The following is a 25906-nucleotide window of genomic DNA, read 5'->3' as shown; positions in this document are numbered from 1 at the left end:
GGTTGAATCCTCCCCCATTCCTTCATTGTGACAGCGAGTGGTGTTGTATTTCCCTCTGGAGAATCTGTCCACATTAAACGCCTCTCCTGTTTGCTTTTGTAGCGCTGAACAATGACGTCTCAAATGATATCCTGCACACAGTTTTTGTTTAGTCTGCAGTATTTCTCATCTTTTGTTTCATTTCACTTTTGGTCAGTTGAGTTATATATTACTCAGACGTGGACAATTCTTCATATCGCATTTAGTTACGCAAAACTAGGCAAATTAACCATTTTGTATAATATCATAACATATTTCAGGATTTAATTTAATGTAAGTAAAAAATCTAGTTGAGTCGAGTTTTCTACAAGTTTTCTACACACAACATACAGAAGAAAGAATGATATTTGAAACATATTATATTTTTTATATGTATGCTCTATTATGTTGCAACTTGCAATAAACATAATACTTCCCAACAAAAATGATTAAAGCATTTTAATACATAAAAAATGTCATGCTACTGAGAATGCCTCGAGTTATCGTGCATATTAATTGCTAAACTGATTCCTGAAAAAAAAAAAAAGAGAGAGAGAGAGAGAGAGAGAGAGAGAGAGAGAGAGAGAGAGAGAGAGAGAGAGACTTAAGCCTTGATTCACTCAAACTGATACTGAAATTATACACTAAAAGACAAATGTTTTGATTTTTGTCAAAAGCATTATTTTAAAATATGGAAATAAATAGGACTGTCACTCGCTTAAAATATTTAATCTAGATTAATTGCATGATTGTCATGAGTTAACTTGTGATTTATCCCAACTTAATCGAACATTTTTATCGATTCTATATGTACCATAATTTAGCACTTTTCAAGTTTTTTATACTTCAATCAACAATTTTTTTGCACATATAATATTAAGGTCTGAAACATTATTTTTAAAGGATTGAAAAAATATTTCCTATAGAATTATTTACATTTTTTAGATTATCATTATCAAAAATTATCATTACCGCAACATGATATTACATTAAATATATGCATTTACAAACTCATGTTTTGATCAACATGGGTGTAAACAACTATGGATGCTTTATTTCAAATGTATGTTTATTATTACTGAAAGAGTCAGCATAAAAATAAAGTTAAAAAAACGAAATTACCAAATCCATACTTTAAAACCACCGGTAAAAAACGAATAGATTTGGCACACACAAAGTAAAAAACAATATTAATATATGTTAAAACTTTTTTCTTTCTTTTATAGTTTGATTGACATTGACACAGATCGTTTTAAAATCTACTGTAATGCAAAAATAAAATATGTTACACACAACCGATATATTGATAACATTTAATTAAACATTTACTTAAGACATAACAGATTATATTTGCGTGAATTCTTGTCAAAACAGATATTTGTAAAACTGTAAATCTGTCTACAGGGTATGTGTGCATATATCGGGGTCGGGCGCCTGTGTGCATGCTTCAGATGTGTCAGTCAGCAAGGATCAACTCTCTTAAGAACTCTTTAAACATCAATCATGTCCGAACTATATCTCTCTTTATAACAATCTTAACAATAAGCAAGCCCTGCACTTAAAGGAACAGTATGTAAGAAATGTATATCAATTACTCATAAAATGGCCCTGATATGTCACTAAACATTAAGAAATAATTTTCATTTCAAATACTTATATCACTGACAACAGTGGTCTGGCCAGGATATTGTCATTTAAAGTGGAGTTGCAGCCCTCAACTGATGTTTATGTTGTCATGTTGTGTATTGGCCACCAGTTGTGTGATTGCAGTACCAGTTTTAGCCACCAGTTTTGTTATTGATACATTTTGTTAATTTTGACAACCCTGGTAATAAAACATTAAGTAGGGCAAAAATAATTGGCTAAATTACGCAGTAAACAATATAAATACTATCTATAAATAGTTTAAAATAAATGATTCTACATAAATCTAAAACTAGGACTCATATTGATGTTTTAAAAAAAATATTTTGTATATGGTTCAATGGCATGTTATGTAGATGAATGCTTTATTTGTGCCAATCACTTCGTATGATTAACAGCTTTATTTATTAATATAAAACATATGAATATAGTATAAAACTTTTTTCCAATTAGTTAGTTTGTTTGTTTAAAAGCAGAGGGTCTGTTCTTTCATTTGATATATTAAATGTTTATATATTTATAGAAGAAAAAAATGTAGCTGGAAAATCACAAAAATGCTGGCGAACAACTTTTTAAAAAGGTTGGCCGTGTATGAGTTAAGGATGGAGTTTGCGGCTGCGCTACTAGACAGACAGTTAAAACGTGTCTTGATTTTGACATTGCAGCTGGAGGTCAGAGGCTTTTGTCCCCCCTCTGCTCATTTGACACCCTGGATCGCAATGGCCCGGCAGTGCAAAGGCGGCTACTTATGTGTATATGTGAGTTTGTATGTGTATTGGGGTGCGGTGCGGATGCATAGTGGTGGGCCTTTATAATCCTGTTAACGCTGCCTCTAATCCTGTTTGGAGGGATTTTGTCAACTCTTGGCAACCCTCAAAAACTGTCCCTCTTGACCCACAGAGTAAGAGAGAGTGAGAGACAAAGCATGCGAGAAAGAAAGAGAATGACATAAGCCAGGTTCCCGTAATCGAGACACAAATTCCAATGCAGGCATGACAATTCATGTTGCAAAACAATTATTTATGGATAACTGCATCCAAATCCTTTTGGGTGTTTAATATAAAGCTGTACTAAGGCAACTAAGCTATGTAAGTTCAAATTGTGCGTCATTGCATACTGAAAATTGTCCGATTTCATTTAATAATTCAAGTATGCGTTGCATTCTCAGCGTGGCCACAAGGGGCGCCTAAGTGAATATGAGCGTAAACTCACGTCCTTTAGCCTGTCATGGTAAGCAATAGTTTAGTTTAGCAATAGCAATAGTTTAAAGAGACCTTGCCGAGCAGGTTAAAGTAGGTTCGGTATGTTCCAGAGACCAGAATATCATAAAGGACTTGGGTGCTGGCTACTTTGACTTGGGTCAATAATAAAGCACCTAGCAACCACCAAGAACACCCTAGCAACTGCATATCACTATTAGCAGCAACCTACAACGCATAAGCATCATGTTGAGGAGTTTGTGCAGGTTGAATAATAGACATAAGACATAAAAGTCTAGCTGAACAGTAAAATATCAAATTAAGTAATGAGATACAGAAATTCAACACTTCAACCCAAAGGAAATGTATTTCTGCACGTGAGAAAAAGAAGAGAGGGAAAATGTTTTATAAAGAGACACCAATACTGTGTGATAAAATAATACTGGCCCCTGGGAGCTCCGGTCTTATCAGGTCCCTGGAATAACACATGGCACAGGGAGAAACTCTGAGAGAGGAAAGCAGAATGAAGGCATGCTGGGACGCGTCTCTCTGGGTGGTGGAGGATTGAATAAAGCTCTGCTGTTCATGCCTGGGGCCTTAAACCAATTAAGAGTTCATTTGAGAATTAATCTGTGTGATTATTCCCTCATAATATCACACAGAGATCAGTGTTCAAGTATAGGATCAGAGGGAGAGAGATTGTTTAAACAATGCAAGGCAAAGGTTATATATACATAAGGCACATCCACTATACTGCTATATATACACCAAAGACCATATACTGTACATTTCTATTTATAAATGGGCCATAAGCCATCATGCTCTCTAGATATCATCATCAGCCAATACAAGTGAGGATACACACACATTTATGACATCTGAATCTGTGCCATTCTTATTACTGCACGTAAATTCCCTGACAAGCTCTTTAATGAATGAGGTTAGTTGTGCGGACAGGCAGAGACATGCGATTTATGTACAAAACAAGTAAAAGCACAAAGTTCGGAATCCGGCTCTTTAAGTGTGACTCAGCCCTGCTGCACCTCCGGAGGGAATTTGGTGGCTGCTGCACAAGAGGTCAGAGGTTAAATGTGCAGGGGCGAATGACAGACGCATATTCTTCTGGTGACTTAAATCAATAAGATGATGAATTACCTCTAAGTAAATGTTTTATTTCATCGTGAACATGTTACACATCGTCACAAAGCGACCCTTTGTGTGCAAATGCTGCCCATTAAATCAAATGTTTTTCAGGTTTTAGTATAAATACTGCATCTTAGACTTTGTGATATCGATAAACTAGTGTGCTCGTATTTACGAGTTGATAAGTCTTGTTTATGAAGTCACTAGCTACATTTTACATTGCAGATTTGCGCAAAAATGTTGCGTTATTTTTTACCGAAGGTGACGTACAAGTTTTTATCCAAACATTGATGCTATACTTAAGAGCGGCAACTTATTGGTGTTCCTTGGAGGTAGATACGTGAGGTGTTTCTGTGAGTTTTTAGTATATACCGTTTCATCTTCAAATAATAATTATATGACTTACTTACATCAGGTGACCAGAAAATGCGAATAAATTTCCATTGCAGTTTTGCGAAATACACCTTTTCCGAATTGCCTGAAAAACCACCTCATGCAAGTGTAGATTATTTTTGCACTTTATGGGAGTTTTTGCGAAATTGACGCATTTCCATTGGCCGTATTTTCAATTCGCAATGTCAATTTGCGCAATTTAAAGGGTAATGGAAACGCAGCTACTGTCATCAGGACACGCGCCCAACTCATGAACTCTGGCTTCTTGAGTTTCCCACTCATGTTTACGACTTTGTGTATTTGTTTATGTGCATTTATCTCGTAAATACGATGTATCCGACATGATTTTAACGCACTAAGCATTCGAAATATATAAATGTATGGTTCAGACGTCACTCTGTACTCATCAAATTCCAAGCTAGAGGGTAAATAAAACACTTTTGGTTATTTTAAAGGAGGAGGAGCCACTCATTAAGTCAATATGTCCCGCCCCAACTTCCTGTTTCGGTGGAAATTATGTCAATGGATTGAATAAAAACCACATATTTAAAGGCACAATTTTAAAGATAGTGCCATAATGAAGCCACACACACACACACACACACATTCTGGTTTCCATGTTTTGTGGGGACATTCCATAGACGTAATGCATTTTATACCATACAAACTGTATATTCTATTCCCCTTACCTGCCCCATTCCCTAACCCCAACCATCACAAAAACCTTTTTTGTACCTTAGATTTTCAATAAACATCATCTTGTTAGATTTATAAGCTTGTTTCCTCATGGGGACATCAAAATGTCCCCACAAGGTCACAAAAACACTGGTATTCCTATCTTTGTGGGGACAATTGGTCCCCACAACGAGATAATTACCAGGTACACACACACACACACACACACACACACACACACACACACACACACACACACACACACACACACACAATATATATACTGTATAGGACGAGTTCAAATGCAAAAGCCACTAAATGCCATATCTGTCAAAAAATAAGATAATGATTATAACCGAATGCTCTCGAAATGTACTATATGTTCATCAAATACTTTTGCATCAAAAACGCTTAATCACGCCCTCTGGTCATTTAGGAAAAAAAAAAAACGTTTTTCAGGCAGAATCCATTAAGGGATTGATAAAAAACGCCAAATTTCAACAAATCATGCTAGATGCACATGCTAGGTTTTGCATCTGGGTTATTCTCGCGCAATTAGACTTATGACGGGTCATGAAACATTTTGATAAAAAGAGGAAATGCAAAGTAAGACAGCATACAGTTACAAACATCTCTTCATGTACTATTTTGCACATGATTTCAAATGACATCATACAAACCAATTTTTTTTTCACATTTAAGGGGAACATTTTCATTACCGCAACATGTCCATGACTGGATTTGGGCTCTGGACATGGAAATATTTAAAATTAAAAAATCAAAAAAAAAAATCAAAAGCTTCAGTGCATGTTATACTATAAAGAAACATGTGGTATTTGGTAATCATTGGTAAATGTAAAGACAATAATAAGGAATAGAAACGTGTCCAAGAAATATTTCTCAACCTCCGCAACAATTTTCAATCATTGTTTAAGCCCTCAAGAAACTAACATTTTCAAAAATTGTTGGAAGGGACATAATTGACTGTGACACTCAAGATGGCTACCAGGTAAGCAGTTCTTATTTTTTCTCTCCAGATAAAAGTTACAATTTTGTTTGTCATAGTACCTAGACAAATTTTTAGTTCTCATTACCGAAACATGAGTTTGTAAATGCATATATTTAATGTAATATCATGTTACGGTAATGATCATTTTTGATAATGATAATCTAAACAATTTAAATAATTCTATAGGAAATATTTTTTCAATCCTTTAAAAATAATTGTTATAGTAAATTCAGACCTTAATCTTATATGTGCAAAAAAATTGACTTCAAGGGCTTTTAAAAAATTCTGATGCTGGACACCTTCTACATCTGGATTTCGTGAGAATCACCCATCTGTGCTCTTCATATATTTAGTACCAGTACATCTACAGTACCGCAAAAGGGCAGACACACTTAAGTAGCTTTTTAAAATGTTTTGAATTACTGTTAAACTGTTTTTGATGATAAAAGAAAAAGCTGTCAACAAGCATACAGCAGACATGGGAACTCCTTTAAAAAAGTATCCCAAAATCCACCTCTATCACTAGTACGGACAGGCACAAACATAGATTCAATGATTGTTTTTGCAATGTGTAACGTTCATTAAAAGGACGTCAGTCACAATAAAGACTCAAACAGCCTGAAGACACTCTAAGAAGACCTGCACCAAATATGGAGCTCTAATGAGGTTTCTAAAACTGAACATTTCCAAAACACAACCTTTAAAAATCCTTTACTTTCTTTTAAATTATTTTACAGACTGACACACAACCAACACATCACAGAAGACCTATCAAATCCAAAAAAATCCCATTGAGGGGAGATGTGACGAGAAGTGATGAAAGGGATCTTGTTCTAACAAGCTATAAAACTCAAGCACATAGGCCAACAATGAAAACAAGTTTTTAAAACTTTACCGTGTGTACACACACTAATCTACGTCAAGGATTTGCGAGCCAAGGGTATATTTGCTTTCTCCTATATCACTTCAATCATCAACTATGCCAGGAAAAAACTGATAGTATTGCTTTAACCCAGGTGATGATGTACAGGTAATGCGTGCATACAATACAATGAAGAAATCACTCTGAGGTAAAATATCTCATTTATAAATTTTATTGTAATTGGAAAAGCAATGAGCCAAAAATTTCGGGATAGGATCCAGCCTTCCCAAGAGATGAGTTTGAAGATTGAACAGATGTGTTTCAGAGTAATATTTATAGTATGTATATTTATACAGTATAAATAGTATGCACTTGGAAACACTTTTATCCGAAGCAACTAACAGTGCATTCATTGTATGTGTTTGCATGTTCCTTGGTATTCAAACACATGACTTTGGCATTGCTTATGCCACAAATCACCAGCTGAGCTACTGGATCACGTATAGCAACATGCAGACATTCAGGTAACAATGTCTTGTGGTGTTACGACTAGGGATGGGACGTTACCGGTTTCACGATTAACCACAATAAAATGTCCTGACGGTTAGTATTATCTTTTTAAATTAAATTATCATTACAATCGTGTTTTATTACCGTGATTTTGAAAACTCGAGGTAAATCCTGTCCAGCCAGAATCAGTTTGACGCAGGCGCATCTTCAACATTATATTTTTCATTATAAATTTCTGCTTATAACAAGAAAAAACTGCAATCTGCTAATGAGAAATGGATGTGCAGATTTTTACCTGGCAATTATTTTTGCAGGGCTCACTGCTACTAAACACAATGAACAAATCCACCGAGATCTACACAAACAAACACACAAAAACGGCAAAGACAAAAATAGTTTATTTGGCCAAGAGATATATTTAATAGCATGAGACGCGGCAAATATGTTGTAGTTTGATGTCCATTTAAGGAAGTTTAATTCCGGCTCATTCGGTACAGTCGCACGGGAAACGGAGACCTCAGTGAAGAAAGAGACATCCTGAGTACCAAATATAAATTGATCAATACATCTCTTTGTCTCTCATTCTCTGTGTAATTTAAGCTTTAAAGGAACGTTTCACTTAAAAATATAACTTTTGTCATCATTTTCTTAACTATCGTGTCTTTCTTGGAAAACAAAAGCCTATTCTGGACTCTCTTTTCCATGTAATGAACATCTAAATGTCGCACAAGCTATTGTGTGGCTTTCGAAAACTTTAGATGTGGCACGGAAGAGATATGAACTCCTTGACCTCTTATGGAGATGTTTTGTAATCTTTGAAACTTGACCCAGTCTCCATTTACTTTACTCAAAGACCAAGTCCCCATTTACTTTACTGTCCTGCAAATGGTAAAACATTTAAATTTATTCATTTAGCAGATGCTTTCATGCATTTTTTCAGAAATGCAACTTTTGTGTTCATAACTATGTTTTTTTTTTTTTTTTTAGAATTTCCCTTTATTTACCGCACAACATCCTGTATGGCCCTAAAGGCAGTCAGAGTAACACAAAAACACACCTAAAGTAAGAGAAAGAAAAAAAAACGGGGAGAGCGAGAGGAAGTGTTGAAACTCTCCAGATGTTGTAAGTGGCACAGGGCGCTTGAAACCTATTGAGTCAGCTACCATCCCTTCCTCTTTCTGCGTGCTTACCTCTCACCAGATCAAACCAAACAGCCATCATCACACCACTGATAGCCATCGGTCCTGACAAACAATGAGTCCACAACACCACTACTGCTGCAGCTCACAATCCCACATGCCCTCTTCATCTGATAACATGCACGCCCACATTTCTACTCGACACAGCCATATGAATAAGCCACTTGTTAATGTAACATGACCTATATATTGTACCGGAAGCCTCTGTAACTTCCGAAGAAGATGAAGAAACCTCAAGATCACCATGACTGAAGCATGTTAAACTAGCATGCCTGCATAATGCCAAACCATTCATTTTTATTCATGAAAATATGTCAATCTACTTCACAAAGTATGCATGAGTATATCTTTTAGAGGAGAGTTTTAGAAGAGAACTTCCTGGTGTGATAAAGTTACTAAGGTGGTAGCAGTGCAGTGGTTGCTAGCCCATAAATAGGTAGTTACTAAGGTTACTTGTTTAAATAAGTTGAAGAATCCTACCCTGAGGTCTTTATGATATTTTGGTTACTATGCTGTCAGAAAAAAAAGTTAAAAAATGGTCACTAGCTATCACTGGGGCAGTTCATACTGTATTGGTACCTCAAAGGTACATATTGGTACCAAATGTATACATATCTGTACCTAAATGCTTTGAGGTCCTTTTTAAAGGATAACGCTCCAGTGACAGCCTTTTGGTGTTCACAATATAGTGGACTCAAAAGAGAACCCAGTAGGGCTGAGCGATACATCGAATTTTCATCGTCTTCGCGATATGAACTCACGCGATGACCACATCGCAAAAGACAGCCTAGACGCGATGAATGAAGGGAAAACGGTAAGTGCATGTAATAACGTTTGACCTATCACGTTTGGTCCTGAAGACATCCCTGCGTCCCAAACCGCATACTTCCATACTATATAGTAGGCGAAAAGCACTACTTCTCGTACTATATAGTATGGAAGTAGGCAGTTTGGGACGCACGGATGGTTTGCGCGTTCATGATATTAGGCCAATCAGGGGAACCCCCAAGTCAGCTACAATCAGATTGATTTGTGAGGTGTCAGTTGCGACGCTGTGCCTGTTAGCAAAAACGATGGCGGAGGAAGGAGAGAAGAGTGAGGAAAATGTGTTGTCAGACGAAGACCTTGTGGTGAAAAGGAACAGCACCTCAGCTATATCATGGAATTATTTTGGATTTAGGAGAGATGACGGCGCAAACACAGGTACTGTGGAAGCTGTGATTCACATATTGCGTCTATTGCACGCTCAAGTTCATAATTTCAAATGTAGGCGCGCAGTATGTGCGCTCTGGGAGTGCCGCGGTCGCGACTCGCACACGGTGCGATGCGCTCGTTTTTCCAGGCTTTTCAAAAACATTTTAACTTTTCAGAATGACACAAGCGCAGCGTACAGATCATTTGACAATAACCTACGTGTCTAGCATTTTCAACGCGCTTTTAACGCGACATGTGAATGGCCCCTAAAACATGAAAAAAATATAAAATATTTATCGCAACTCACATCGTCATCACGACATTAAACAATGTCACCGCACATCGCAACTTTTCCTCACATCATGCAGCCCTAGAATCCAATTCTATTTATTGGTCCTTTTCAGAGATGAATTGATCTCAGACCCTTTCTTGTTCACATCACAACTTCATAAGAACTCAGACCCCAGCTTTCTGTGCAGCAGTTGATTTTGATACAATGTCCGAAAGCGGACCGAGACTTCATTGATTTCACATCTCAAAAAGAAATCGAACCGAAAAGAACCCAAAAGCGAACCGTACTCAGACCACCTCCAGACGTGATCTGAGTTCGGGTCACTTTTGGGTGCTTTTAGGGGGGTCTGAGATCACTTGGTTTAGTCACATATTCACCCTGAACTGATCTGAGAGCATTTGGAGTGCTCAAACGAACTAGGTGTGAAAACAACCTAAAAAATGTTATTGTCCCAAACCTGTTCTTAAATGTTATTGTCCCAAGTCCAACCTCTTTAAAAAATATATAAATATATATATATAAGTATAGTCCACCCTTTAACTCTTTCCCCGCCATTGACGAGTTAACTTGTCAATTAAAAGAAAATACTTTCCTGCCAATAACGAGTTTTTCAGGCAATTTGTATTTCCGCTACTATCCACCAAGTGGTACCTGGTATACACAACGTATAAATGCTCAAAATTTTGTATTTTTAAAGAAACCTACCCATATTTGAGAGGTAAAAAAGTTAATATTACACTATGAGAGTAAATAGCTATTAATGTAATTGTTAGTGGGCTGGTATAGAGATACTTCCTGTAGTCTGTTGATGTAGTCATCAAAACCAAGGTGAACTCATTTATAAAGCATGTGTATGCATGCACCGATTTGATCGTAAAGTGTGCGTCACAAAAATCCACAACAAAGTCCAAATAAGTCCATAAAAACTGTCTGTGACAAAGAAAAGTGCTTTGTTCCACGTCAGGGTATGAGCAGATATATGCACTTTTGCTTTGTCCGACTGCTGCAGGTTTTTAAAATGTAACCCCGGATTTCCACCAACTGCGGAGCGGCTGCAGATCGGCTCTGCTGTGTTACGACCCTGCACTCCGCCGTCCGCCAATACCCGCCACACTCTAAAAAATATTTAACCCAGGGCTGGGTAACTACAGTATAGGACAGAACACATTTCTGGGTTAAAAATGACCCAAATAATGGGTTGTTTTAACCCAACTGCTGGGTTATTGTTAATCAACCATCTTGAAACAACCCAACAGTTGGGTTAAAACAACCCATTATTTGGGTCACTTTAACCCTTACTTACTTATTCATTTAGCTGATGCTTTTATCCAAAGCGACTTACAATATGTCAGAGGTTGCACGCTTCTGGAGCAACTAGGGGTTAAGTGTCTTGCTCAGGGACACAATGGTGTGTCACAGTGGATTCGAACCCGGGTCTCTCGCACCAAAGGCGAGTGTCTTATCCACTGCGCCATCACCACCCCTGAAATAACCCTGAAATATATTCTGTCCTATAGTTACCCAGCCTGGGGTTAAAAACAACCAAATATTTTTTATAGTGCAGTTCCGTATTTGTTGCATAGCGGCTGCGTGCTGAAGTGACGAGGACCCATGAGGTCTCGCAAATTCACGTGATGATCGCGCGATATCTAGTTCTGTCTCCACCCATTATAACGTTAAATTATGATATTTTGCTGGACCAGCCCAGGTCACAACACGAGATCTCGCAAATTCAGGTATGATCACGCGATATAGTCATGGCTCCGCCCTGCGGAGCTGTCCGGCGTCCAGCAAAAGTAGAAGCTCTGCGTATTTGTACTGAAGGGCTGCGGATGGCCGGAGCTGTGACGGATTCGGAACGCAGTCAGTGGAAATACACATAGTGACTTGAATGGAAAACGATTGACTCTGCTGCCGTTCCGCAGTCGGTGGAAATCTGGGGTAAGCCATTCTTGCTGCACGAAAAGGGTTTAAACAATCAAATGTAAGATGGTTTCCACGCAGCATTTTATAAATGAGGGCCCAGGATTCTTGAGAAACTTTTCCCAATTTGTTGAACATAAACTGAAGGTTTTGTCACACCAGTGTTTCTCATGTGAACTGTGGTGACACACACCCTTGACTATTTTCTAAGTTAACATGTACCATCAGAAAAAGCAGAAGCACATTGTGCCCGTGCTTAAGCCAACGTGACATGCCAGCTTCCTCTATGAGTCAATAAAACAGTCGCTTTTCTCAAAGCTTGCAGGCATCATAAAAAGGTCACAACCCCTGGGTATAAGAGGCCAGATGTGAATTGTAGACAATAATTAATAGGTCTTATTAAAAAAGTATGAATACTTGAGCTGATGAATGAATTGGGAAATTGATTTTATCAGGTTTCCTCAGAAGCAAGTTTTGAAAGGTGGGAGGTGAAAGGGATCTTTCCCAGACCCAGCTTTTACAACAAGACCGTTTTCGACTTCCTGTTGGAAAATGTCAGTGGGGTTTAGGAAACAGGGGGCATCTCTATGTCAGGCCACTTGTGTGCTCATTTAACCCCATAAATAATAGATCATTGGTGGACTGATGTTATTCTAGCCATAAACTGTATTTGGGCTTCAGGGTCTTATACATGGCCATGTTCAGAGATCCAGCACCTCTGCACTCTCAGCACCATACAAAGTTTCAGTATCTGCTTTATCAAATAGGCTGGAGACAGAAAACCCTACATGCAAGTTTGTTATGTTTGTTCGGGTTTAACTGATACAACATTACACAGATTGTAATGATTGTAAAATAAAGACATTATCAAACATTTGTGCAACATGTTGTTGGTAAACTAAAAGGGGAACTGACATCATAGATTCATCAAAGCTTAAGATTAGTTTGAATTAGATTAATATCATTTGTTTGTATCGAAATTCATATAAATTTGCACATCTTAATTTTTGTGTCTGAAAAATGTGTCTGAAAAATTGTTGGGGTCATTGCTTATTTTAAACACTACATATTATTCGTTTTTTTTTATGTCTTGTAATTGTTTATGTTTGTTCTAAAATACAATGTAAAAAATGCAGAATGAAGTTTAAACAATTGTGCATGTCAATTTTAACCTACATTTTAACTTGTGATTAGTTGACATAACTTAGAAAACAAGTTGAAATTGTTTAACTTAATTTTTTATATATAATATTCACACCTTAAAAAAAAACATTGGTTTATTTTTTCAAACCAATGCCTGGGTTAAGCTGATTGGGTCATTGTATTGGACTATTTTCTTCAGTGTTGGTTTACCCAGTTCGCTAGGTTAAAGGTTGGGTCGTTGAAACAATGACGCGTCAACTTGACGCAGGAGTTTTGAATCGCATGTGGAAGGAATTTGTATCAATGTTTTAATGTACCATCTACAATTGCTCGCACAAATGTGTGCTTAATAGGACAGTTCACATTACATTAACAGTTACTAAAAAGTCAGTCCCTCCAGAAAAAAACGTGATTATGCGATTTAACGCATAATCACCCTAAGTCCACATATTTATGCAGGGGGAGCATTTTTTCAAATATGGTGCACTTTTGCAGCATAAATTGTAGATTTCCGTGCGTTAAATATGTGGGGCTTGCATAATTTCATAATCCCTGCATTTTCGTAGCAAAAATCACATATATTTTAGCAAAAAGTTGAAAAATGTTGCATTTACTTCACATAAGCGCAGCCATGTCCCCTGTTGCCATGGGAACGTTATAAAGTAAGGTAATTATGTGACGTGAACATAATTGAAAAGCTGCAAAAGCAGAAAATAGTTATTGCAATTCCCACATTTTTTGAAAGTTCCTGCAATCTTTGCAGGTTCCCGCAATTTCATTGCATTAAACTGCATAAATATCCCGCATATTCCATCACATTTTTTAAGAAAGCGTATTGCAAAATCAAAGATTTTTGCCCGCAACATTCACAAAAAAACTCTTTCTGGAAGGACTGAAAAGTAACTCCATCTTTGTAAGCTTTGCTTAGTCTGTCATAATTTCATTTGTTTTACGGTAACATCACGGTTGCCTAACTGAATTGCGAATCCGTCAACGTTACTAAGCTTGTGAGCATTTTTGCCGCTTTATTGGCATCAGTGTTGGGTAAGTTACTCAAAAAAAGTAATTAATTACTAGTTACTAATTACATCTTCAATCATGTAATTAGATTACTTTACAAATTACTCTCTCCAAAAAGTATTTAATTACTTATTACTAATTACTTTCTAAATCCTATTTAGTATACAGGTATGATACAAGGATAGGCTTGAAACGGCTCGAAGAAATAATATATAAAAGTACATAAATTATTCTGGTCCCGCTTTAGGGTCCAATTCTCTCTAACTAATTATTAACTACTTTCGCCTCAATATCCAACTACTGCTTATTAATACTAAAGAAGTTGTTAATTTAAGTATTGGTAGAAATGGGGAGGGTTAAAGATGTAGAATAAGGTTTTGCAGAATCAGGCATTAATATGTGCTATTAAGTATTAATATACAGCCATCATCTCATTAATATTAATGCTAATAATAATCAACCAGTTAATAGTGAGAATTGTAAACTAAAACCATGTTAAATCCACTATTGTGTTTAAGTATACATAATTGTTTTACAGTCCATACACAGTTAGTTACATCAGAAGTAACTGTAATTAGATTACAAGAAAAATAAGAGTAATCCCTTACTTTACTTTTTCATAGGAAAAGTAATTAAATTACAGTAACTAATTACTTAGTAACTAGTTACACCCAACACTGATTGGCATTAAATACACATATGCATCAAAAAGTATTCTCATAAACATGGTGATTTAGGTCTTAAAAGAAAGAAAACAAGCAAATGCAGGACTCAACGCAAATAATTTTTTATACTGGCCCGGTCGGGCCAGTGGTTCAGGTTTTCACTTGCCCTACCAAAAGTTTCACTGGCCCGCAAAAAAGGCAGTATCACATATTTAAAAACAATAATGCAAAAGTCAAATATAATTGTATACATATACAACAGACATGTTCCAATGAAAAAAGGCTCCCAACTTTTCTGCTTTACCTGCAAACTGACAGCAAATTGTGCAAAATATAGCAAGTAAATGTCTGCTTCCAAGATGTTAAATAATATTCATGGATGAAAATATATTTTAGTGACTGAGGGTAAAGCACTGGCCCGATCGGGCAAGTGACAATACTTTTTACTGGCCCGAACGTCTCTCATGCTTGCCCCGGGTTCGGAGTGACTTTGGTCTTGAAGGGGAAGATCCCTAATTTTACTCCTGTCTGTCACTCATGTTAATCAAACAGCATTGAGAGAAAATCTCTCACTGCTCTTAACTAAATCACTTTTCTACCTAATAATAATAATAAATAAATAAATTTAGCTGCATGGTTCAGCTATGATCCTGGCAATAAACATACGTTTATAAGGTAAAAAAACAGAAACAGTGCCTTAAGATTAAGCTAAGGAGACTTCAAGGCATTGTGTAAAAAAGTAAGAGTGTGAAATACGGGGAGAACACAGGGAGCCTCAGCGAGATGATGAGAGGAGGAAGTGGTTTTGCTGAAGAGCGACCGCAGCGGAGCAGCGAGCCACTAGAAACTGACCACACTTCAGCCTTAAATCACTGTGAACACACACATCAGCCCTTAACAATAACACGCAGCTCAACAACACTAACTCGCTTACTCAACTCATGGCTTTCAGGTTACATCTCAAACAACTGAAAACAGCTGAACTTCACATTTATGATGACATCTGCAAAGAAGGTGGAGCCTTCGTAGCATTTCAACATCTCTGCAACACCAACAACACACCCAGCAGATCATTGAATGGACCCATGCAAGATTTGATCATACAGGCCTTTTAGCTGCAAGTCTGAATCTTTGACTATTATGGGCATATCACACGGTATCGCGAGCGTCTAGTTCATTTTGAATAGGAGACGTGCTGAAAGTGACAAAATGGGGGCGGCTACAGAGGTGAAACGGAGTCTGTCCGCATGCCTTGCTCGTGCAGCCAAAATCCTGCCCTTGCTGCGGACACGGCTCTTTAGGGCAGGCAGCATTGAAGATAAACATATTTGCACTAAATGCTACTACACAAAAAAAGCTGTGGCCAAGTGGCGATTTCGCTGCTTGAGGCGTACCAGTGAAATGCACATTAGGTTATTATGCAATTAAACCAACTAAAAAGATGTTTCTTACAAAGTAGAACATTTAGTTTAAAAAAAGGAAATTTAGTTATTAGTAATTTAAGATAATTTTGTCATTTTAGCCCCGGCTGTTTGCATGTCTCCTTATGTCAGCAACAGCATGGATGCGTGGAAGTTCTCCGGGTTGTTGGAGTACTAATAATAATAAATGTCATAATTTTAAGTTATTGTATGTAATTGGTAATGATGTACCCTAAATGGTAAAAGGGTGGTTGAATTTTTTAAGAGTGAAAATAAAATTACATTATATAAAATAAATATATGAAAATGAAAATCATTACATGTTTCTATAACTAAATGTCTAAGAGTATATTTTGTGGTTTTAATTGAATTACGTTTATTTATAAACAAACCACAAGCCACACACAAAATAAAATAGTGACAAACCATTAGAAATCAACAACCTTTGTCGTTTTCAAATTGTCCCAGAAATTCCATATCAGTACATCCTAATTCCCTGTCAATAGTAGATGACGACTTCTCATGCCATCCCACGGTTATCTGTTCCCTATTATTATTTCAGCCATCATTAACTTTATTATTCCTGAACCTTCTCAAACCTTCTGAAAGCAGCAGTGATATCAACAAGCCCGTGAGAACACCCCTAAACCTGGCATCAAGCGTGAGAAACACTGGGACCTCCTGAGGGCAAGAAACTAGACTCAGAGACGCAGGCGAAGGAGATACATGCAGTGATGTTTGGGTTTGTATATAAATTAAACTGACAGGCAGTTGTAGTCAATAAAAGATATGCAACTATATAAATTGCTGGAGATGTGTTAAGTTGTTTACTATTAAAGACGAGGGGAAAACTTTGCACACAGAATGGACGTCTGCTTGTCTGTTTATAGATCTAAATCTTACTTTCCTCTAACTTTATCCAGATGTCATGGCCAACTAGTCATGAATCATGTGACTTATGACTCCTTCCCTCAACTGTCCTCTCTCTCTCTCTCTCTCTCTCTCTCTCTCTCTCTCTCTCTCTCTCACAGTTGTTCTCGTTCACCAAGGGAACAGATACATTTCAGATACATTTCAGTGCAAAAAATGTACCACCCACCATCCAGGTTAACCTTCTAAACAAAACTTTTAAAATATAACAAATATGGTAAAACTTCTTAAAATGACTCGCATAGAAAAGTGTATAAAAGGACCAAATAATGACTTCATGTTTATGATTGCTGTGTCTGAAACCGCTCCCTTGTTCACTCATTCACTATTCCCTATATAGGGAATGACAATTGAGTCCACTATAGAAGAAGAAGTAAATGAAAATGAGTGTGTGATTTCCGACACTGACGTAAATATCATGCGTCAGAGAGCTGTCGCAGAGATTCATCATAAACCCTTACACCTGTGTGGCTTTATTGATAGAACTGGGAAAGGTAAAGTCTACTTTCTTACTGTTTGTCACACTTGTCATGTTTATTGTATTAGTTGATAATGAAGAAAACAAAACAACTGCTTGTCATATTTATTTACTGTTATTTGTTTATTGTTTAATAAACATGCGTATTATATTTTAATGAAAAGATATCGCAATTATTTTAAATTTGTATATTTTAAGTAGAAAATAACTGACAACAAGAACTAAGAAAATGTATAAATGTAAATTTTTGGTGTTTATAGGGCCCTATAAAATCTGTTTTATTTTTTCCCAAATTCCGTTAAATTTTTTTCCAAATTCCGTTTTGTCCATTTTAATTTTTGAAAATTCCGTTTTATCTGCTTAAATTTTTTGCACTTTTTTTTTACCCTTTACTGTTATTTTAGTCATAAAAAGAGTGTGCCTTTAATGTTAATGATTAAACATTAATCTTTGCACGTGCGAGCGAAAGAGAGACAGAGAGCGGCGCCACGATGCAGATGATTATATTTTAAATGTGAGGGATAGTTAGTTTGCCTCAGCTCGCATGAAATGCATAAAACTGAACAAATACATTTTTTTTGGATTTGTGTTCGGACTTCGGACAGATACGAGCGCGCGTGCACGTGAGAGCGGTGCAGTGAGACAGACGTGGATGAGAGAGTGCATGTATCTTTGCACTCACAGTGAACGGAATGTTGACAAAACTTACAAAATAACAGTTCTCTGGTCACATAAAAGTAATGTTGGAACTGCTCGGAACTAAGTGCTTAGAGTCGAACTTCTTATTTTTCTCGCTGACGATATCAGAGTCGTGGAGAGCCACTTCGCATGGCTTCAGTGTTTTGGAGGGGGACTGAAACAACGGGAGGGGGGGTGATACGTTCTTCTCCCACACAAAAACAGAATTATATTCAAAATATGTAAAATTCGGCGAAATTCCGTGTTAACACTAGATTTCGTGTTAATTTGACAATTCCGTGATCGCGGAAATTATAGGGCCCTATGTTTACTGTGAGTATTCTTTAGCTGATTCCAGTCACTATGGGAAATAGTGTGAGCGAGTGTACATTGAATGTACCCTCAAAATTAGAGTGCATTGTGGGTAAAGTAGTGAATGAATGAAAGGAACAAGTTGTGGTTTCGGACACCACTACAAAATGGCCAACACCCGATATAGTGTACTACATAGTAGATAGGGAGCAGTTTCGGACACAGCTCAAGTTTATAAAAGTTTTAGCTATAGACGGTTTTATTGGATGCATGGTCGTTGCCGCGGTTATGCGCATGAACCAAATGTAACTTCCGCTTTGTATTTATTTATTGGTCTGGCTAGTGGCTAAACCGATCTCTGAAACAAATACCTTGTCAAAAATAAAAGATTTTGGTTTGCTAAAAACAAGGGGAGACAAGTCAGCCAAATGGATTTTGCATGCAACTTCCAAATCAATGAAACATCCATTACCCTGTTTCTTTCTGTATTGATCCGTCTTTTTATCTGTGTAATATGCACAATATTCAGTTTACAATATTCAACCTTGGAACTTTTCAGAGATTTTCACCATTTTGATCGTGTTACATGTTACTTTATTCATGACGAAGGTGCTGCAGATGCAACAGCGCAGTCACAACAAGGTAGTCGCAGACGTTATCAGCATCTGAGAGTGGTTGCGGGCTCCTTGCTGCTGCATTCTGCAATCTGATTTCCAAACCCCAGTATGGTAATGAACATTTAACCTCCGCTCTGTAGAAAATGTATGGTTAAAATGTGACAGTCTGGGCATTGTATAAGTAGATTTCTAGATTTATCTTGGTACAACGAGTTCACGGGGGTGTGGAATCAAATGCTCATAGTCACATATGAGGTAAAATTTTGTGCAAAAAAGCGTTCCTCTAATAATTTTGTATAGACATATTTTTTTAAGTTTTTAATATTTGTAATTAAAATAAAATATATAGCATTATTGGTTTTGTAGCGTTAAACGTTAAAATCAATCAAGTGACATTTTATTGTTTATATACTTTATGGATTTAAAATTACATAAATTCTATAACATAACTGCAGTTGTTATGCAAATGCATTAACTCTTTCCTCGCCATTGACGAGATATCTCGTCAATTAAGAGAAAACGCTTCCCCGCCAATGACGAGATTTTCCGTCTTTCCGCAATACCGCTATTTACCGCAACTTTTTAAAACCGGAAGTATTGCCCTATGGCAAGCTGCTGCATGTCCGTGTCTGTTTTAAAGATCGCTCTGAATGGGATCTCTATGAAAAGTCCGTCATAAAAATGGAATTATTTTTGCTTTTTGCTCAAAATATGGTGTTTTTGCAAAAACCTACCCATATTCAAAAGCTGATTGCAAAAGAACCACTAAAGGTAGGATGAAACGTTTTTTTTTTGTTTGAAAGCAGAGGGTCTGTTCTTTCATTTGGTATATTGTATGTTTATTTATTTAAAGAAGAACATTTTCTGGAAGGCATTAAACTTTGGTGAAAATCATGAAAAACGCTGGCGCTGGCTGGCAACTTTTTTTAAAAACGCTGGCGGTGAAAGAGTTAATGACACATTAAACAAGTCATTAAACAGAGCATATATAAACAAAAATGCCATTTCAGATGTAAATATAATGCAAATCTGTCATTATTCTGAATGAATTAATTGATATTTGCTATAAAAGTTAGTCATCACATTTATTTTGGTGGTTTTCACATGAAGGCAGGAGGCTCAGATTGTTAGAAAAGTGTCAGTGCCAAGGAAAAGACTGAATGCTTTATAATATTTCTTTTAATGTCTGTTTATGCATACATTTTGAGAGCCGTGCACACTGTGCCACCTTAAAAAATATTGGTGCATAACGCCGCTAACGACGAGCATGGATCAACTGTGCGGAGAGTTTTGGCAGCCAGGCAAGAATTAAGGACCTGTGGCTAACATTGTATACATTCATTTTACACAGTAACGTTAGCTCAGTGTAATAGTTGATACAAGTTAGATATGATTTATGAACAAAGGTAATTTACTTTTATTTACAAGTCTTTTATTATGTTTGTTATCAGAAATAAACTACTGTAAAAACCGGAAGTTGCGTTTAGTCCACAAAAGCCATTTATGTTGTTGCTGCTGAAACCATCTATATGGATAGCATCTTTAATTTCAACAAATTTTTATGAGTGGAGTTTGGTTTTTATAAAAGTTCTCTGAAGATAAATATGTAGCATGTTTTTATCATGTTTCTTTGCTGCGTTTATGTGACATGTACCTGGGAAACCCTACAGTGTGGGGATCAAATGTACCCACAAAGATAGTAATAGCAAAAAATTTTGCCCTTGTGGGAACATTTTTGGTCCCTGTGAGGAAAACAGCTTATAAAACAAACTAAATTATGTTTGTTTGAAAATGTAAAAATGCAAAAGGTTTTCTGTGAAGGTTAGGTTTAGGACTTGGGTTAGGGGACAGAATATATAGCTTGTATGGAATAAAAGTAATTAAGTCTTACAGATAACATAATACATGGAAACCAGTTTGTGCGTGTGCGTATGTTTTAAAGTATCTATCAACATCTATCAAGAGTTCTCTTGAAATGACTGAAAAAGCCACATCATGCCCCAATGTTGATCATATCAGAGCATCTATGTACCACCCAGCTACATTTACTGTAATGTTATCAGCACTAAACAAACTAGCATCTCTTTTAGCATACTGTAAGGTTAGGGATTGTTCGCAACACTATTTCGCAACAGTATTTTGACATATCAATATTTCTGTCATAAAGTCAAACATGGGACTCTAAGACTGTAGAAGGAGCCAGCAAAAACAGCAAGATTGTCAATCAGAAAGTGACCACGTTTAAAGAAAATAGATGTCCCTTTAAATTAAGAATTAATCTAGCTTATTTCTCAATCACTCCTATTTATTGACAAGCTGTTTTATTGCAACATTCATCATGTGAGTAGTCAGCAACTTTTCTACACTGCAAATATGAGTACAAAGCTCTAACAAAAATGCAAATAGATCAGATTAAACATATTTTTAGGCATCAATTTAAATTAATTTTTACAAATAGTTTACTATTGTCAATCTACACCCCTGCACACAAATAAAGAACCACAAACACCAATGAGATATAAAGGACAGTTACCAGAATGTCCATCATGGCTTGGCGGAGGGCAGCCTACTAGTCTTAAAATCCTCAATGATGTTAAATGCCTGGACACATGCATGTCATCCCCCCGCAGGCCGCGGACCTCTCCTTTATACGTACACACAGGCAGGGGTGTACAAAAAAACACAGAGACAAACGCAGACACAGGAAACAAAAAGATGCACAAACAAAAAGGGGGAGAGAAAAAAAGAGGGAGACAATGTTAGTCATTTTATGCAAATCAGGCATGCATTTTATGCTTACAATTAGTTAAGTGATAGGCTAATTTGCTCACAAAGGCCAAGTTAATGTCTAATAAAATGAAAATGCTGTATGGTATTAGAATGTAAATTATTATTATTATTCTTTTAAAACATGGTTATAGTGCCAGTCTGTAACTTTTGCCTCTCTATCGCCATCTTTGTTTAAAACATTAAATAGCAGGTTACTTGCGTAGTTATTTTTTACGTCGGGTGAAGTCAAATGAAGTCAGACTGTCATCATTACAAAATTACTAATAACTAAATATATATATATATATATATATATATATATATATATATATATATATATATATATATATATATATATATATATATATATATATATATATATATACACTATAAAGTAGTAAAAGTAGTAAAGTAGTAAAAGTTGCTAATATCAAAGTACAAAGTAGCTAAAAAGATACTTAAGTTTAAGTTACTCAACTAACTATGTAGATATACTGGAGTACTTTATACCTCTGGCTATTAGTACAATGGAAAAACACTGTTTACAGAGGAATCAATATCATTTAGAATATATGAAGAGTTTGGTTCCAAAACGCGATAAACGCCTTTTTTATTGTTACCCCCAAAATTAGTATTGTGTCTGGTCAGATTTAAACAGTAAATTCTGAATTTTTTGCAAAATCCAATTTCGGCCATGTTATTCTGTCATCTTTTCTCCCTTTTTTCTCAAACCACGATAAACTCCAGTCCTCCTTCCCTACAGAATGCAATAAATCCCCTCAACAAATCACAGCGCACCCTTCCATGCATTGTAAACAATAATGGCGGCGCTACACACAGAATCCTAGTTTTCCTCATCTACTTTGTACTTCGTGATCAACAAATAAACAAAAACTAAATAAAACTGATGGCACTGATAAACCTGTGGTGGTTTTCTGTGGTGGGGAAGAAATGTAAGCCAAAATCATATAATTTACGTGAGAGGCACTCGGGCGAACGAAAAATGCCGGCTGTTGCTTGTTTTCACACGACAGCATCAAGCTTCTTTCATGCTAACACACTGACCCCAGGGGATCTTATGAAAAACTTTCCATTATTTTACTCAAAGTCAACGAAAATCGTGCAGGACCAAAACATTTAAAAGCTGATCGCTGTCAAAAAAGTTCAGCGACGACGTCCCAAGGATGACAGCAGCAATGACAGTATTATTAATATGACAAAGTAAGTGTTTTGATTAATGCCATTAATGTTTATTTTTTATCAGTGTGTACCACTAGTCAACTAAATGAATATAACATGGCAAAAATGAATGCACATTTATATATTGATTCAATAGATTTAAAGCATTTTGAAAAAATTAAATAATCAGTTTTTATAATAAATCACAAATCACATCAGCTCAAATCTCATTTTCCACACATCAATATCTGTGAATCACTTCTCTAAAGTCTTGTAGGTTTCTATTCGAGATCTGCCAAGAATCAGCCTCGAACCATGACAAAATCAGATCCAGATGGTTCACCAGCTGCCACGTTCCTGTGCCACCCTCATATACAGACAGATGTGAACAGCTGTGGATCTAAAGGTCAATCTATTTGTGACCCGCAATAACTTTTCAAATATGACCAAGACAAGACAACTAATAGTTTCTTCATTTTTATCAAATTATATATAGATTAACATTCATAATATGTAACCTGTACATGGGAATCAATAACCTGGCACTGTGATTTAATTTTGGTATCTGGGTCATGAAATGATTTTAAGTGTATAATTATTTAAAATGCTTTTATGAATTGTTTTCATTTGTTAAATGAGTTTTATTTTTGGGATGATGTTTAGATTCCCCCAAAAATTCATTTAAAAGATTTACCTCAATATTTAGATTTTGAGTGTGAGATGCATATTGATACAGCAACATAAAGTCAAAAAACAGTATACTTCGAAATCAACCTTTTCCTCCCACTACACTTTCAACTATTAACAAATTTGTTAAATTATGTTAATTACCATAAAAAGGCCCTATAGATCAGGCAGGCTAATACTTACATGGCTCCGGGTTCGAGAGATTCTGTCAACTAATCTCTATCAAAGCTACAGAGTAGTGCTTTTGACTACATAGAGAAATGAAGACACTGCTGAGTCTGCTGTGGCCAAAATCACTTACTTCCCTTTTAACTCTTTGAAGGAGAGGTAGAACAGAGAGCTCAACCCAAAAAGAGGAAACGGTCAACATAAGACGAGGAAGAGAAGAGGAGATTGGCAAGAATGTGCTTACAAAAGCTGAGACAGAGGGCAAAACATGAACGCTGAAGAGTTTGGTCAATTTGAAAGGAGTGGTCTCGGTTAATAAGCCTCTCTATGGACACAACGTGATATTTCAGTGATGTATGCATTTTTTGAAATGTCATTTGGACACTTGTAAATGTTGTGACAGAACTGGTTTTCAGCAGCTAAGAGTTAAAGGACCAGTTCCTCAAAATGAACATTCTGTCAACTTCATATCCTTTCAAACCTGCATGACTTTTTTCAACTCGAAAAAAAAAATTTTTGGACTTGGACATATTTTCTATATGGGCCATATCACTTTGTCAGATTATTTATTTAAATTTCCAGTTTTTGTAAACATGAATAACTCTTTAATTAAAAAGATCCAACTACATAGGATTTGAATACAAAGTTACATTGTTACTTCTGTCATGACCTATTAAGATTTTCTGCAGACTTTTTATGATTAATTAATCATTTTAATCGAATGGAAAATTGCAAAAATATATATTTTTAACAATTTCTTTGTTTGTGATTCTTAAAAGAAAACATTCAGGGTGAGCATTCTTTTATATAATACACTGAAGAGCAGTGCTTCCCAATCCTGGTCCTCAAGGACCCCCTTCCAAAAAGTTTTAGATGTTTCCTTATTTAAAACATCGGATTCAACTAATCAGCCTCATTCCAAAATGATAAACATGTCTCCATAACAAGCTGATGAGTTAAATTAGTTGTTTTAAATAAATTTAGAGACATCTAAAACTATTTGGGAGGGGGTCCTCGAGGACAAGGATTGGTAAGCACTGCTGTAGTGGTTACATGGATCATGACCACTAGTTTGTCATTTTATTAAAGAGACTAAATCTGAATGTGAAAATAAATTCATATCCACATAAATTAGGTGCGAATAAGGGTGAAGAAACTGATTAAGAAAGAGAGATAGAGAACGAAAGAGTGTAAAATGGCTGTAGAATGACATGAGTGACTCATGCTTCCTTCTTAAAATCTGTTTTTTTTTCTTACAGCAACACTGATGACTTACATTTTAGTCTTTTCCATCTGACCAAAACTAATGAAAACCCCTGAAACAGCAATAACATAAACAACTGCTGTTCGTACGAGCAGTTTACGTGCACGTTTGCATGAATTCTGGTATGGGGTTTGACCCATGAACTGATTTAAGCCCATTTAACTATTTGAACTTAAGAGCTTTAAACTCATTCTCTACAATTTGTATATCAAAAAGATATAAATTACAAATAAAGCAAGAATGTATATGACGTGAATAAAGTGTTTCTCTGAACTTTGACAGGCACGATGTTCAATTTGGGGCCTGGTTTTGCCGAGAAATGACAACCGGCATTATGTTTCAATGCTGGATAAAAGAAGCTTTGTTATGAAAACACTCTTGGTCGTTTCTGTCTAGCTTTAATTTCTTATTCATCTTTGTGACAATTTCACAACACATTCCTTCCCTTTTAAACCGCATCACAGCAGCGCGCGTATAGTCTGTCATTAATGCCAATATAATGCACTCTTACTAA

The 25906-nt window shown here is 36.2% G+C and overlaps 1 protein-coding gene across 6 annotated transcripts in view; it reads right to left on the bottom strand.

Moving 5' to 3' along the window:
* The window catches only part of rgs19 (regulator of G protein signaling 19), a 43666-nt gene that overhangs the window by 9393 nt on the left and 8367 nt on the right, over nt 1–25906 (bottom strand). Inside the window, exons 1-2 of one of the 6 annotated variants that reach the window (XM_065286186.2) lie at nt 24144–24257; nt 21859–21969 (exon numbers count right to left, since the gene is read on the bottom strand). The exons of 2 other annotated variants lie outside the window; for them this stretch is intronic. In XM_065286186.2, coding sequence (XP_065142258.1) covers nt 21859–21873 — 15 coding nt within the window. In that variant the 5' untranslated portion in view covers nt 21874–21969; nt 24144–24257. Of the gene's footprint in view, nt 1–16736; nt 16913–21858; nt 21970–24143; nt 24258–25906 lie in introns of those variants that run through there. 3 more of the 6 variants (XM_065286184.2, XM_065286188.2, XM_065286187.2) reach the window with 3 other exon arrangements.

This window comes from Paramisgurnus dabryanus, chromosome 21, assembly GCF_030506205.2.
Source record: "Paramisgurnus dabryanus chromosome 21, PD_genome_1.1, whole genome shotgun sequence".
Taxonomy (NCBI): domain Eukaryota; kingdom Metazoa; phylum Chordata; class Actinopteri; order Cypriniformes; family Cobitidae; genus Paramisgurnus; species Paramisgurnus dabryanus.
The sequence above is the reverse complement of the archived record's forward strand: the minus strand, read 5'-3'. Positions and strand labels throughout refer to the sequence as shown.